At 40.5% G+C, this 14,794-nt stretch overlaps 1 protein-coding gene across 2 annotated transcripts in view; it reads left to right on the top strand.

Annotated features, from left to right (window-relative positions):
- The first annotated feature begins 749 nt into the window (after positions 1-749).
- Positions 750-14,794, top strand: part of NDUFAF6 (NADH:ubiquinone oxidoreductase complex assembly factor 6) — a 28,857-nt gene continuing 14,812 nt past the window's right edge. The window contains exons 1-5 of one of the 2 annotated variants that reach the window (XM_065399491.1): positions 750-928; positions 3,761-3,860; positions 7,648-7,770; positions 11,663-11,719; positions 13,942-14,044. In XM_065399491.1, the coding sequence (XP_065255563.1) occupies positions 750-928; positions 3,761-3,860; positions 7,648-7,770; positions 11,663-11,719; positions 13,942-14,044 (562 nt within the window). Of the gene's footprint in view, positions 929-3,760; positions 3,865-7,647; positions 7,771-11,662; positions 11,720-13,941; positions 14,045-14,794 lie in introns of those variants that run through there. The other variant, XM_065399492.1, reaches the window with a different exon arrangement.

Here is a 14,794-nt window from a genome sequence, read left to right as displayed (position 1 = left end):
AGTGAGGTTTTTACCCACGAAAGCTTATGCCCAAATAAATCTGTTAGTCTTTAAGGTGCCACCAGACTCCTTGTTGTTTTTAAAGTCTCATAGCAGTTTACAAATTTGTCTTATCTGCTGCTGGGATTCTCTGAATTGCGGCTCCCTTCCTTGTAATCCATTTTAAATATACTTTTGCTCCTTTCAATTGATTACTTTTTAAAATGTTATTTTCATTACTCTTAGCACTTCATCATTTACCTTTGTTATCATTGAGCAGATGCATGTCATTGTACTATTTAATTTATATTTTAATAACATACTAATCGAAAATATGTATAAGCTGCATAATACATGATGTTTAAATGACCTCATTCTATTAAGAGGTAATTGATACATTGGTACAGGAGGCAGGGTTGTTTGAAAGCTGAAGACTTTATGCTTCCATCTCACACCACTGTCAAGTTTTTTCTTTAGACACGCTTTGTTGCATATAAAAGAAAGTGTAGCCAGTGGTGGGCAAAATAGGCAGATGTACCCCGATCGCTCACAATTTGCTGTCTATCCCTGGACTAAAGGACGGGAAAGGTGAGAAGGTAGCAAATTAGGACAAGTCAGCAAATAAGACAACTTTGTATCAGTAACTGCCACCGGTAGCAAATCACACCAGAAGCAGTTGTTTACACTACCGCTCCCAGAGACCGGGCGGAGGCACAGACCGGCACTGCAGGCAGAGGGTGATTGACAGGAGGGGCGGTGCACCAGGCAGCATGGCGGCCGCCATGGCACTGAGCTGCGGGGCCCGCTACGGGCCCTGTTCCCGGCAGCTGCTGGGGCTAAGCGCCCGCGGGCGGCTCGTGCGGCCGGCGGTCTGGGGAGGGAGCGCGGCGCCAGCTTCCAGCCGGCCCGGCCCCGGGGGAGAGGTGCAGTACTGCGCCGAGCTGCTGCGGTGAGTCCGGTGTGGAGCGGGCGCAGGGATGTAACCCCCGCCCCCACTCTGCGCACGAGCCCCGTGGGGGGGAGGGGCTGTAGCCCCCACCCCCACCCTGAGCCCCAGCCCCGTGGGGGAGGGAGGCTGTAATCCCTGTCCCAGTGAGCCCCAGCCCCGTGGGGGAGGGAGGCTGTAACCCCTGTCCCAGTGAGCCCCAGCCCCGTGGGGAAGGAGGGCTGTAACATACTAAAAAAGCAATAAAAGGCATGACCCTAATTTATTTAGTAGTTGTTGTTGTAAATCACCTTTAAAATTAATCCTCATTTTGGGGGAGGTGAAGTAACACAAGCAATGTAAGTCTTAAAATTTATCCCCCTAGGCGGAGTTTTACCCTCGTGGATGAGGAGAGTGGAGGTAGAATTGGAATTAAAGCACTGAGAACTTTAAAATGAAGACTAATCAGTTTCATTGAAATTCATTGAAAATGTTCATGGCTATAGTGAGATGTTTAAAGGGACACACCATCAGCATAAAAACACACTTCTGTCTGAACATTCTTTGCTTCCTTGTTGTTACAAGCTACACCTAAGCTTACTATAGCTGAAATTTATTACAGGGAGGAAAAAGTTTCTCTCTAAACAGGGGGTGGGGGGACTTTGTATAGTTAGTTTCATTGTTTTCCCCCATGTACTCTGTCAGTTTCCTTTGTTGTTTGAGTGGGGTTTTTCACATACTAACAGGGGAGAGAATAACTTCCAAAATAGGGAAATGTCATTGAACAACTACCGATATTGGCAGGGGCAGGTGTAGTACTGGATACTTCTGTAACTCTTTTTTAAAGAATGACTAATAAATTTCAAATTGATGGTATTCCTCAGTTAAGACAATTTGGTCTGTAATTAACTATGAAAGTATCCTTTAAGGACCTGCTCCTAAGCCTACTGAAATCAATGGTATCAGAGGGATAGCCGTGTTAGTCTGGATCTGTAAAAAGCGACAAGGAGTCCTGTGGCACCTTATAGACTAACAGACGTATTGGAGCATAAGCTTTCGTGGGTGAATACCCACTTCGTCAAACGCATGATCTTTCCATGAAATCGATGGGTGTCTTTCCATTGACCTCAGTGGGCTTTGGATCAGGCTCCAGAACAGGTTTAGAAAGTAGTTGTCCAAGGTCACCCAAAGTACTTTCAGGGATTTGTTTTGAAAATTCACAGTAGATTTCCAGTTACTGTTTTTATCTCCACGAAGTACTTGTCTGCAAACCTAGTTTTCTTTTTGCCTTGACACTCATAACTAAATAGTTAAAACTTGCCCACTTATTTTTTATTTTTACCTCGTCAATGAAACAAACATAACTAAAATGGGGTGGGAGGGGATCAACAGTTATCATGAAAGTGAGTAAATGTGTGCCCAGATGTCTGTCTCTTGAAGTTAGGGTCTGAACCTTGAATGCAAAGTTTCACCCTATAAATGCAAGGGCTGAAAAAACAGGCACCTTAACCATATAGACAGTTTTGAATTCTGCTTGCAGTAAGAATAGGTGAGTAGAACTATGCATTTTATGGTACGGTTTTGTGTGCTGCAGTTGTTTTTAATTTAATGGCATCCCAAGTGGCCAAAGGAGTGTACATCAGTTTAGATCAGCAGCATGCTACCTATAGTCAGTATGCCACAGTTGTAAACTTTATGCTGTGATTGGAATTGCAAACAAACAAAAGGATGTATCTACACTTCAAGCTGGGAGTTTGATTCCCAGTTCGAAGAGACATACTTGCATTAGTGCTCAGTGAGCCTACATGCTAAAAATAGAGTGTACACATGGAAGCACAAGTGGCGAGAGAAGCTAGCTGCCCTGAGTACATGCCCATCCAAAACCCCAGGCATTTACTTGGGGTGGCTAGCCCGTCCAGTGGCTCGCACTACTGCAGCTATATTATATGTTTAGCTGTTAGTTTCATCAGAGCTAATGTGGGTATGTCTTCTCAAGCTGGGAATCACACCTGCAGCTCCAGAAGTAGACATACCCAGAAACTCCACAGGTTAAACAAACTGTTCTCTGCCAAGCTCCAAAGAGTGTTGTGTTTTATAATAAAATATTACAATCTCTGTAAGCGTGGTTTCATTAGAACACAAGATTGGAAGTCAGGAGATCTGGACTGTAATTGCAGTTTTGCCACAGACTTGCTTTGTGACTTTGGGCAAATCTCTTAAAGCCTGATTCTGAAAGGTGCAGCTGCTCCCGCTGGTGCACTGGGTGTTCAGATTACTTCCCAGGGGGAGTGAATGAAATCTGTTCTTTTAACTGTTTAAAATAAAAACATCTATTTTTGCTTTGGCCAGAGTTACTAGTTGATGTCACAATTCACTCCTGTTAGAAGTAAGTTCAGTGCTGACCAGTCGAATGCTTAATTTACATATATCAGAGGGGTAGCCGTGTTAGTCTGGATCTGTAAAAGCAGCAAAGAGTCCTGTGGCACCTTATAGACTAACAGACGTATTGGAGCATGAGCTTTCGTGGGTGAATACCCATGTAGTGGAAATTTCCAGAGGCAGGTATAACTATGCAAGCAAGAGTCAGGCTAGAGATAACGAGGTTAGTTCAATCAGGGAGGATGAGGCCCTCTTCTAGCAGTTGAGGTGTGAACACCAAGGAAGGAGAAACTGCTTTTGTATATTTATACCTGCCTCTGGAAATTTCCACTACATGCATCCGACGAAGTGGGCATTCACCCACGAAAGCTCATGCTCCAATACATCTGTTAGTCTATAAGGTGCCACAGGACTCTTTGCTAATTTACATATAGTTATAAATAAAATGTATAATCTCTTTTTGTTTGTCATATATAGGAAACGTGACTATGAAGGGTTTCTGTGTTCTCTGTTGTTGCCTGCAGAATCCCGCACCTCTGCTTTTGCTCTGAGAGCCTTCAACGTTGAACTGGCCCAGGCAGGTATTAAAATATATTTGTGAAATACTGAACTATAACAATCATTTCAAGACTCTAGGTTGAACTGTAAAGAAGTGTTATATGCTGAGATTAAAGTTTTGTGTTTCAAAGGGTGATAAACAGATGGTCCACCGCAAAACCCCAGATCTAAACACCTGTAGAAACTGAGGGGGCTTAGAAACTAAACTTAGGAGTCAGCTGCACAATTCAGATCCATCTGGAGAGGATCAAACCAAAAACCTTGAGGGCAGATTCATTTCTAGGTCTATGCTGGCAGAGACTTGGCAGACTTTCAGGAGGGAAGGTTGCAGATTTAAAAAACAACAACAATGTGGTTACATCTTCTCTCTGCTAGATGGCTGTAGTAGGCTATACTTCTCTAATGTCCCCTTGGGCAGAGGGTGGGCAGTGCTTCTGTCTCTGGTGCACAGCCCTCCAGCTGTGCTGTTCAGGGCATCTGCCCCCTGGTGGGAGGAGTTAAAGTAGTCCAAACAAAAAGTCAGTATGCTTCCACAGCTCTCAAAAAGCAGAGCCCTGGGCCTTCAGGAAGCCAAGGAGAAAAATAAGAGAAAAGTACCTGCCCTTCTCTTTCCTGAGAGGGCTTGGGCAGCCAAGACTCTCAATCCATTTCCTGGTCAGCAACCCCTATTGCAAGGTGCTGGGGAACACCTTCAGAGTGCCACCCTACACAGAGCAAGCATCATCCTCCCTTTTAAGGACCTGCTTATCTGCAGGCTTGACAAGCTTCACAAGTGTGCTGCTGTGTTAAGGCTGATTTTGCCCGGAGAAGCTCTTTAACTCCTCCTTGACTGGGGTGGAGATCTGCCCCACCACAGTGACCCACAAACTGCCAGTTGATGCTTGCAAGGAAGGCCTGGCTAGAACAGCCCAGGGGATGTGCTGGTTAAACATAATTCTGTTCAGCCTCTGTTGTCAGGACTCTTGGCAAACTCCTGGCAGAATTTAAAGCTGCCCTCCCTAGCAGTGGGAACGCTGCCTGTGATCCCCTGGCGTGGATTCCTCTGAGGTGAAACTGGTCCAGGACCTGAACTTTGTGTGTTTGAAATCCAGATTCTGATCTGGATTTTGTGGTTCAGCCCAGTCTCATAATACATGTGCCTTCAGAAGAATATTTGAAATAGCTGCTTGTCTTTGGGTTTCAGTAGTGCAATGCTGAATCTTTAAAAATATATTTTATATCTGTGATTAAAAAGCATAAGAAAATCTCAAGAGCAGTAAAACAAATACTAATCACAAAAACAAGAATTACATTAGTATGCAATAGCTTGCTGAAGTTTAGTATTTTAATTGTCAAGTGATACATATAAAAATATTATCTAGTAGCAATGTTTAAAAATTGCTTAGTAATCTAGTTGAACTGAAGGAGGTAGATGTGATTTTTGTGATAGGTAAAGCAAGTGACTAAGGTGAAATGTACAACAAAGCAATCTTTTATAATTTACAGGAAGATTTGGGCAAAGTGTTTGATCTTCACTGTGGAATATTAGACACATTTTTGTTTGTCAGAGGTATTGGCCCTTCCTGCGAACTGCTTGTCTATAGTCATAGACTTCTTATTGGAAAATTGCATGACTGGAGAAAAGCTGATTTTTACACAGGCAAGATCGATGAAAAATCTTAATTGTTGCATATTTTGGTGAACTGAAGGAGAGCCAGTTGAAACTTTGTTAACTGTAAATTTTTTTTTTAATAAAATACCAGAATAACTTGGCAAAATGTTTAAAGAATAAAATTGTTCATTTAGTATGCTATGTCCGTGGGGTGAAATCCTGCCCCGATTATTTCCCCCTCCCTGAGTTTTGCCATTGATTTCAGTGGGGCTAGGATTTCACCCAACATGTGTTGTTTCATTTGGGATATGTGTGGCCATATTTTTGAGAGAAGCTGAGTGCCCACAGCTCCTGTTGATTCATGGGTAAGCTGCTGGTGCTCAGCACCTTTGAAAATCAAGCCGTTAATTATTAGGGGCTTGTCCCTGTGAGATGCTGAACCTGTAGGTTGCACTGGGGAGCTGAAAACTCAGCATCGCTGGCAAGGCACTTAGTGCCCAAACCTGCAAGATGATAAGGTATCCAGACTGCAAATAATTTAACATTCTGCTTTGTACATCATCACAAACAATTGAACACTGGAATCCAAGCTCTGCTGGCAGTTTTCTTGTTGATAGATATGTCACTATCTGACTTGTTCTCTTGCAGCTGTTGAAATCCTGATAGTAGTAAAAGTTTGACTCACTCCTGCAAGCCCTCAGTGTCTTTAATGCCTTCATTTTGAAGTCATGTTAAAAAAAGAAAAAGAAAAAAGTACATGTGTGTGTATATATGTATAAAAATTGTATGTATTTTATTTTCTCCTTCTCCTACTCCTTTTGTATGTTGCTCACTGTTTTAGATTGTAAACTCTTTGGGCAGTGACTGTGGCCTAACAAATTAGGTGTTGTGAGGCTGAGTGTCATAACTTCTAACTTTTAGGCACCTAGAAAATCCCTGTGATTCACAAAGCCTGACCCCTGATTTACACTCCATAATTACTTTGGTGTAGCTATGTCGCTCAGGGGTGTGAATAATCCACACCCCTGAGTGACATAGTTATACCGATGCAAGTGCCAGTGCAGACAGTGCTATATTGGCAGGAGAGCGTGTCCTTTTTGTGGTGGTAGAGATATAAAGCCAACGGGAGAGACCTCTCCCATTGTCTTAGAGCAACTTCACCAGAAGCTCTACAGCGGCACAGCTACTGCTCATAGCTACTGTGCTGCTGTAAATTTGTAGTGTAGACCTGCCATGAGTTAAGTCCCTAACCTCCTATACAATTAATGGGGAGAGAGACCTTCAACTGTGATTCACAAAACCCATCATGCTGGGCAGGGAGCCACCTAAGCTAGTCATCCAATAAGAGGGGTGTGTGCTACAATTCGCCCTTGTCTTGGAGAGAGGCACCTAAATCTAGGCTGCAGGGAGGCGCCCATGTTGTCTTGGCATTCTCAGCTGCAAACACTCTATTTACAGTAGGTGCCTACACTGTTAGCAAAAAGCCACAGGGGAGGAAGAGGACTTTTCTCAACTTTTAGCCCAGTGGTTAGGATACTCACCTGGGATATGGGAGACCCCTGGTTCAAGTCCCTCCTCTACCTGAAGGGAAGAAAGGATTTGAACATTGATGTGACCCCTCTTAAGTGAGTGCTCTAACCATTGGGTTATGGGATATTCTGATGTGGGGCTCCCTCAGTCTTTCATGTTGAAGTTGTTGCACTCTGACTAAATAAAGTCAATGGATTAGGGGACTAGATCCTAGGTCTCCCACTTCCTAGGTAAGTCCTCTATGAGTCCTCAAATGACCAAGTTGGTCTACACTACACTGTAAGTTGATCTAAGTTACGCTACTTAAGTTATGTCGACTTAAGTTACATAACTGAGGTCGACTTACAGTAGTGTCTGCACTGAGCTATGTTGACAGGAGATGCTCTCCTGTGGACATAGCTTCTGCTTCTCAGGGAGGCGGAGTAGAGACTTGATGGGAGAGCACTCTGCCATCAATTTAGCGTGTCTTCACCAGACCTCCTAAATCAACACCGCTGCATTGATCGCAGCAGTGCCAATTTAGCTTGGAGTGTAGACATGGTCTTACTTGTGAAAGATGCATACTGATGGCATGTGATCAGAAAAATCATTCAGGAAAGATGATACTTAGTTATGCTCTTTAAGTGTCGTAAACTAAATGCCTCCATTAGACTGTAAATTTTACTTGTAAATATATTCTTTCCAGATTAAAGACTCCATAACACAGAAGACCATAGGTTTGATGCGAATGCAGTTTTGGAGGAAAGCTGTGGAAGATATATACTGTGATAACCCACCACATCAGCCAGTTGCTATAGAACTGTGGAAAGTAAAATATCTTTCCTGTCTTAACATTTACGCACAATTATTCTTTTACCTGCGGAAAATGTTTTGTTGTTTTGCATGTGCTATACTGCATACTAACTGTATTTTGTGTTATACAGATATTGTATGATATTTTATATGTGTTATACTAAGAGCAGCCTGAAGCAAAAAAGGGAGAGATGGACAGTCATGAAGCTGATATCTAGGGAGAAGTTACCAGAGTGTAGCAACTAGTCAGAACTATGTTAATCAGAGAATTTGCCTTCTAACCAGGTGAAGGGACAAAATCATTAGAGTGACAATTGTAAATCAGTACCAATTAAAGTGTTTAAGTAAACTTTCCTCAGCCTCTGCTAGCCTTTTCCAAAGGTTTAAGAACTAAAAGAAGACTGAAATTAGTGTGATCAGAGACTAAAGCCAGAAAGGAGACCATACAAAGAAAGATACACTATAGGAGGCCCACACCCTCACAGTTAAAACTATAATGCACACTATTTCGTAATCCAATGCACTCTGACTCCCTAGAAAACTGCATAGCTGACAGTTGGTCATTTTAAAAAAAAAAAACTGGCACAAAATGCAAGTCCTGATTTGGATGCTGAGTTACAGGGATTCTATGTACCTGCCAGCTTTTGAAATATTTGCTTCAAGACACCTTTATGTAAGTTCATGGAAGCTCCAGAACAACAAACACAAGCATGCCTACAATTTAGCATCTCCGCTGGCCATGGTTGGGGACAAAATGACCAGCTGACCAAACCTGTTCACTCTAGTTAGGACCCCCACTGCACCAGATAACTGATGGTTGCCTGTACTTAACATGGGAATAAATAGACCCCAATATGTTGCTTTACAGTTATGATTTCCAGCTGGGATAGGTCACTGCCTTAGGACCACAGACTAACATCTTAGACTCTCCATCTAAGGCGTCATGTGCCTCTGTCCGTGTTGAAAGTGCAGAAAAAACAGGGAAACCCCCTGTAATGGTGGGTTACTATACTACAATTCCTGTATGATTAGAGGGTTCACTCGAGGGCATCATGGCTCCCCATCTACTGCCTGTTGTTTATCTGAGGTCAGAGATCACAGCCCTTTACTATCCCCTTTTTCTGATGTTGGCACTGCTGAGTTAATGGACGCACCCAGTGTGCTCTTCCTCCTGTGATGCCAAGCACAAGTCAGTACTTGTTTCTGTCAACAATCCTATTCAAATTATAAACAAGAAACTGTTGAAGAAAGAGAGAAAACACTGGTAATGCCAAGAAATAAACAGCATCTACTTGAGTCTCATCTAGGAGATCCAACATTATTCCTAGATATCTCCAACTCAGAATTTATTTATTTCTTTAGCCACAACAAAGCTCTAATATAATTAAAACAGAAGCTGGCAAGTATTCTGGACCTTAGTTGTAGATTATTCGATTCAAAGCCCCAATAGAACAGACTAAATGTCTTTGGTGCAAAGGGTAAAATTTGATATTGGTAACCTTATTTCTGCACCTTTTTGCTTTTTATTCACTTTCTCTCTCTCTCTCTGCCCCAGTACATGCCAGACTGCCCACAAGCAAGCTGGTCTCTTTGTTCTCCCACAATGTCTGTGCTTCCAGTAATGGATTTGGTCCTCGGTTACTCTTTTTCTGTTCCAAAGGTCCCCTCCTGTGTGGTTGTCTCTTGTCTGGATCTAATAGATTCAGCATACACTGGCTTAGGGTATGTCTAAACATGTTCTTCCCAGCTCTCCTCATCGGGGCCTGCTTGGATGAATAACAATGGTTTCTTCCCAAAGGATAATTGTAGAAAACATCATATGGATGAGCATCTGTATAAAATGCCAGATTTTGAGATAGTTAGACCTGCTGGTCATATACCCTCTTTCCAGGGAGCAAACCAATCTTGTAATGGGGGGAGGGGAATAGATCCATTCCTGCAACAAAGGTTGCTCTCACACCTGGCTTCTCTATCAGGCCCTTCAAACAGAATCAATTGCCAAATGAGCTTGTGAGAAATAGTTCAAAAAGCTTAAAAGCATTTCTTGGATGTTCAATCAGCTTTGGGGGGGCAAAGAGAACACTGAGGCAAACTAACAATCTCCTTGGATTACCTCATAATGGTGCACTCATATTGGTTCCTGGAGTTGTGATTTTATTTCTTGTGCCGTTGGACACATCTGGAATGATCCTGTATGGTCATTTCAGTCTTTGCAGAGAGTAGCTGCTCAAAAAAGGACAGGTTGTTATAAAAATAAAAAACAATTCCTGTAAAAAATAACTTGAAAAAGCAGTCCAAATTCATGGATAACCTGCAGACCTCTCTCGTAGCCCAATTCATAGAGCTTCTTTAGTTAATGTTTCTTCTATCAAAAACATTGCATACTATATTTTCATTACTAGGTTTGCATGGGGAACAATTGCAGTTTTACACATGAGTTATCAGTTTGGTATTTATTAAATATCTATTCCCAAATATTTTATATGCAATATGGCCAACATTTTCAAACTTGGTTCCCAAAGTTTGGTGAACAAATTCATATGAAGGCCCCTAAATAAAACTAGCCTGATTTTCAGAGGTGCTGAACGCTTGCAGCTCCCATTGATTTTAAAAGCCTAAATATGGATTTAGGCACTGAAGTTTAGACACCTATGCTTGAAAACTCTGATCTTTGAAAATGTTTTGTATTTTATCAGGAAACTCATCAGAATGTACGTATGGGCTATCTTTTCAAAAGTGACCTCTAACTCCATCTTGAACGCCAGTTGAGACACTGAGAGCCTAATTTTAAACACATTTCAGTGGGAGTTGTCAGTGTTCAGAACTTCAGTCAGGACCTGTATGTCTGAAGTTATGCACCCAAAATTAGAAGTAATTATTGACAATTTGGGCCATAGTATCTGTAATTTAACAGAACTCAACTTGCTGCTTCTTGACCACTATGGCACTGTTGCAGCCAATGCACTTACCAGACAGTTAGTGCTGACAAACTGGGAAACCAGTTGGGCATCTAAGGCCTAATCTAAAGTCTACTGAAATCATTAGAAAGATGTACCTTTGCAACATTTTTTTTAAATATCTGCAGAAATAGTTATTTAGGGTTTAAATTAGATGTAAAGAGGGAAATAATGATCTATAGAAAGCCTTGATTCTGCGAACAGACTGCTCCTAAACTTTTATCGTAAACAGTTAATCATGTCAGACTTATTATACTCAACAGGACATACTGGCTGCAAAATTGAAGGTGATTTTGAGGGAATTATTGTAAATAATAAGATTGAAAAAAACGGAATAGAATGGAGCAGCTGTGGAAGGAGGGCAAGGGTTTGACAGAGATGAGTGGCTGAACAGGAGATGGTAGAGGATTATCAGTTTTCAATAATAAAAGTAATAATTATAATTAATGTATATAAAATACTCATGTATATTAGAATATTATGTATAAACAGTATCTATTGACATAACATATATTCTCATACTACTTATTGTTCTCCTGAAAAAACATTTGGGAAGTGAACAATGTGATCTGCAAATATTTTGTGGAAAGTTGTAATAGAATGACTCAGTAATGGAATGAATGAGTAGACTTAATTACATTTTAAAGAAAATATATTTTTTAAAATTTCTCCTTCACTTACGTGTTGGCTTGAGGCACAAGATTCTGTTTTTTCTGAAGCAGTAGTAAAGAGAGATCAGTTGAAAAGTTTTATACTTAATTTTCTTTATTACACACATTTTATTCTTCCATTTTGATTTAACCCAGCTGATACTGAGCAAGTCACATCTTACTTTTAATAACAAAAAGATCATTAAAAAAATTACAGCCTTGATCATACCTTGCTTTCAATAATTTTCCAAATTTTTCTTTTTTCTAAACTGTAACATGGCTTTTCTTTGTTCATTTCCAGGCTATCAAGAGACATAACTTGACTAAAAGGTGGCTTCTGAAGATTATTGATGAAAGAGTAAGTAATTTTTTAATCTGTTGTATGCATTTTAATTTTTCCTCTCATTTTTGACTTTTTGAATCATGTGTACCTAACCAAAACTTAGAGCTCATCTTTTCTGTTTCTGTATGGTTGTATTCTCTTCTTTGAACAGGAGTGTCCTATATACTGGCCCTTGGTAGTTTTTAAAAATTTCTCCCTTGCTTTAAAACTCCACTCCTTGAGACTCCATTTCATACTCTATTATCTTTGTGGCCATGGTGGAGAGGGTAGAACTTCAAATTTTTTGCTTTAAAAAACTGTAGTTTTCATGAAAGCTTGCAGATTGTCAGCTCTGAAAACGAATGCCCTCACTTTTGCAATATCAGTGCAAGCTTCCTAATGCCACCCTGCGAATTTACCTCACTGCTGACTGGAGGGTCTAGGGGTCTGTGGGCTTATGTGGTGCTTAGACCTTGGGCTGGCCCTCTGCACAGAGGTGAGTTTCCCTTCAAGAGATCAGAGACAGTTAGCTCTCACACACAGCTGGCTTCCAGTCAATTCTCATTTCTAAAAGATGCAGTGCTCTGCAATTTATAAGAAGTCAAAGTGAAAAACTTTCTCAGACTGCCTTTTCATGCCATCCTATTCCTATCCACTTACTACATCATAGTCTCCTGACAGCATTCTGTGACCTTGTCTGTTTGGCTTTTAGAAATTACTTTAAAATATTTCTATATTGCCTCATATCAAGATGAGTTATGAGCTTAAAATCTCAAACAAATGTCATTTATGATTACATGCACTTTTATATGGCCTTCCCTACGAGATCTATATATATCTAAGGTACTTATATGGCCCTGATTACCTTAGTTGTCTGAACGCCTCACAGTCTCTAATGTATTTATCCTTGCAACACCCCTATGAGGTAGGGAAATGCTAATATCCCCATTGTACAGATGGGGAACCGAGGCACAGAGAAGTTAAGGGACTTACTGAAGGTCACACGGGAAGCCTGTGGTGAAGCAGGCTATTGAATCTGGGTCTCCAGTCTCCTGGATCATACTTCCTATCAGAACACTTTATAAATATTTATTACTTTAACATCACCACATTGGTGTGAGGTAGATAAGTATTAATATGCACATTCTGCACTGAAACTAAGGGACTTGGAAGTCCAGTGACTCGCCCAAGCACACACAAGGCGTCTATGGCATAGACCATCCAGGTCTCTTGACTCTCAGGCCTGTATGTTTTATCCACAAGACCAGCCTTCCTGTCATAGTGAGTGAGTGTTCTATTTCTGACAGCATTTGCATGAGACAGCCAAGTACACTCAGTAGTTTAAAAGTGCTTTTAAAAAGAACACACTAGAGGAACATATTCTGATATCTGTAATTTTCTTTCACTGAGATATGAGCCTCATTCACTGACAATGGAATAGAATTGGCAGTTAATAGTGTAAACATACTGTACAGTACCTTCATCAGAACTAAGGGTGTGAGTCTGCAGTAGCATGGCATGAAGACTCCAAGGCCAGGTCTGCACTACAAAGTTTTGTTGGCATAGCTGTGTTGGTCAGATGTGAAAAAACCACACCTCCTAGCTGACATAATTATGCCAGCAAAAATCCCAGTATAGATGCACATATGCTGACAGTGTGCTTCCATCAGCATAGTTAATATTCAGTGTTGTTGTAGTCATGTCAGTCTCAGGATATTGGAGCTCGTCTCTTTCAGCAACAGAAATTGGTCCAGTAAAAGATATTGTCTCACCCACCTTGTCTCTCTAGCATAGCTAATGTCATTTGGGGGGGTGGTAGTGTTCTTCCCAGCAAAAAACTCCTGTTGGTATACGCTATATCTATGGCAGGGGACTCTGTCAGTATAGCTATACTGGCAAAGCACTTGTAGTGTAAACAAGCACCAATTGATTTAATGTTAATGCAATATTGCAAGAGAGAATTTAAATCCATAACAGTTGTGGTTCCTTCAGCAACCTTAGCTGGTTGCCCTTGCACATACAAAATATTATGTATTACTGGAGATGTTTTAAAATGTATTCCTTAATGTGTATATGGTTTTATTCATACACACACACACGTGATTCCTCCCCATCCCCTAATGTGAGTTACTTTTGTCCACTATACCCTAATGAAGGATTATGTAGATCTGCTTATAATGATCAGTTTGCACACAAAAAAACATGTTCATGTTGGAATACAGACTCATACATATTCATGTTCTGTGCTCAAACTACAGGAGAAAAATTTGGATGACAGAGCATATCGTAACATCCAGGAACTTGAAACATATGCTGACAACACTCATAGCGCTCTCTTGTATCTCACCTTGGAAATGCTGGGTATGTGCTTTTTCTTTATTTAGGGTTTTATGGAGAATTTATCAGTACTGCTATTACTGCTACTATATTTACTAATGGGGAGGATTTTCAAAAGGGCTGATGGTTGAGCTAATTCTGCTCCCATTAAAGCTCGCAGTAAAGCTTCCATTGACTTTAACGGGAGAAGAATAGGTCAACGCTCAGCACTTCTGAAAATCCAACTTTAAATCTATAAAATTAAGGGCTGTCGATTAATCGCAGTTAACTTACGTGATTAACTCAAAAAAATTAATTGTGATTAAAAAAATTAATTGCGATTAATCGCAGTTTTAATTGTACTGTTAAACAATAGACTACCAATTGAAATTTATTAAATATGTTGGATGTTTTTCTACATTTTCATATATATTGTATTCTGTGTTGTAATTGAAATCAAAGTGTACATTATTTTTATTACAAATTTTTGCACTGTAAAAATTATAAACAAAAATAGTATTTTTTAATTCACCTCATACAAGTACTGTAGTGCAATATCTTTTTTGTGAAAGTGCAATTTATAAATGTAAATTTTTTTTGTTACAAAACTGCACTCAAAAACAAAACAATGTAAAACTTCAGAGCTTAGAAGTCCACTCAGTCCTACTTCTTGTTCACCCAATCGCTAAGACAAACAAGTTTGTTTACATTTGCAGGAAATAATGCTGCCCTCTTCTTATTTACAATGTCACCAGAAAGTGAGAACAGGCATTTGCATGGCACTTTTGTAGCTGG

Source organism: Emys orbicularis, chromosome 2, assembly GCF_028017835.1.
Source record: "Emys orbicularis isolate rEmyOrb1 chromosome 2, rEmyOrb1.hap1, whole genome shotgun sequence".
In the NCBI taxonomy this organism is placed as follows: Eukaryota; Metazoa; Chordata; order Testudines; family Emydidae; genus Emys; species Emys orbicularis.
This window is presented reverse-complemented; position numbering and strand designations above follow the sequence as displayed.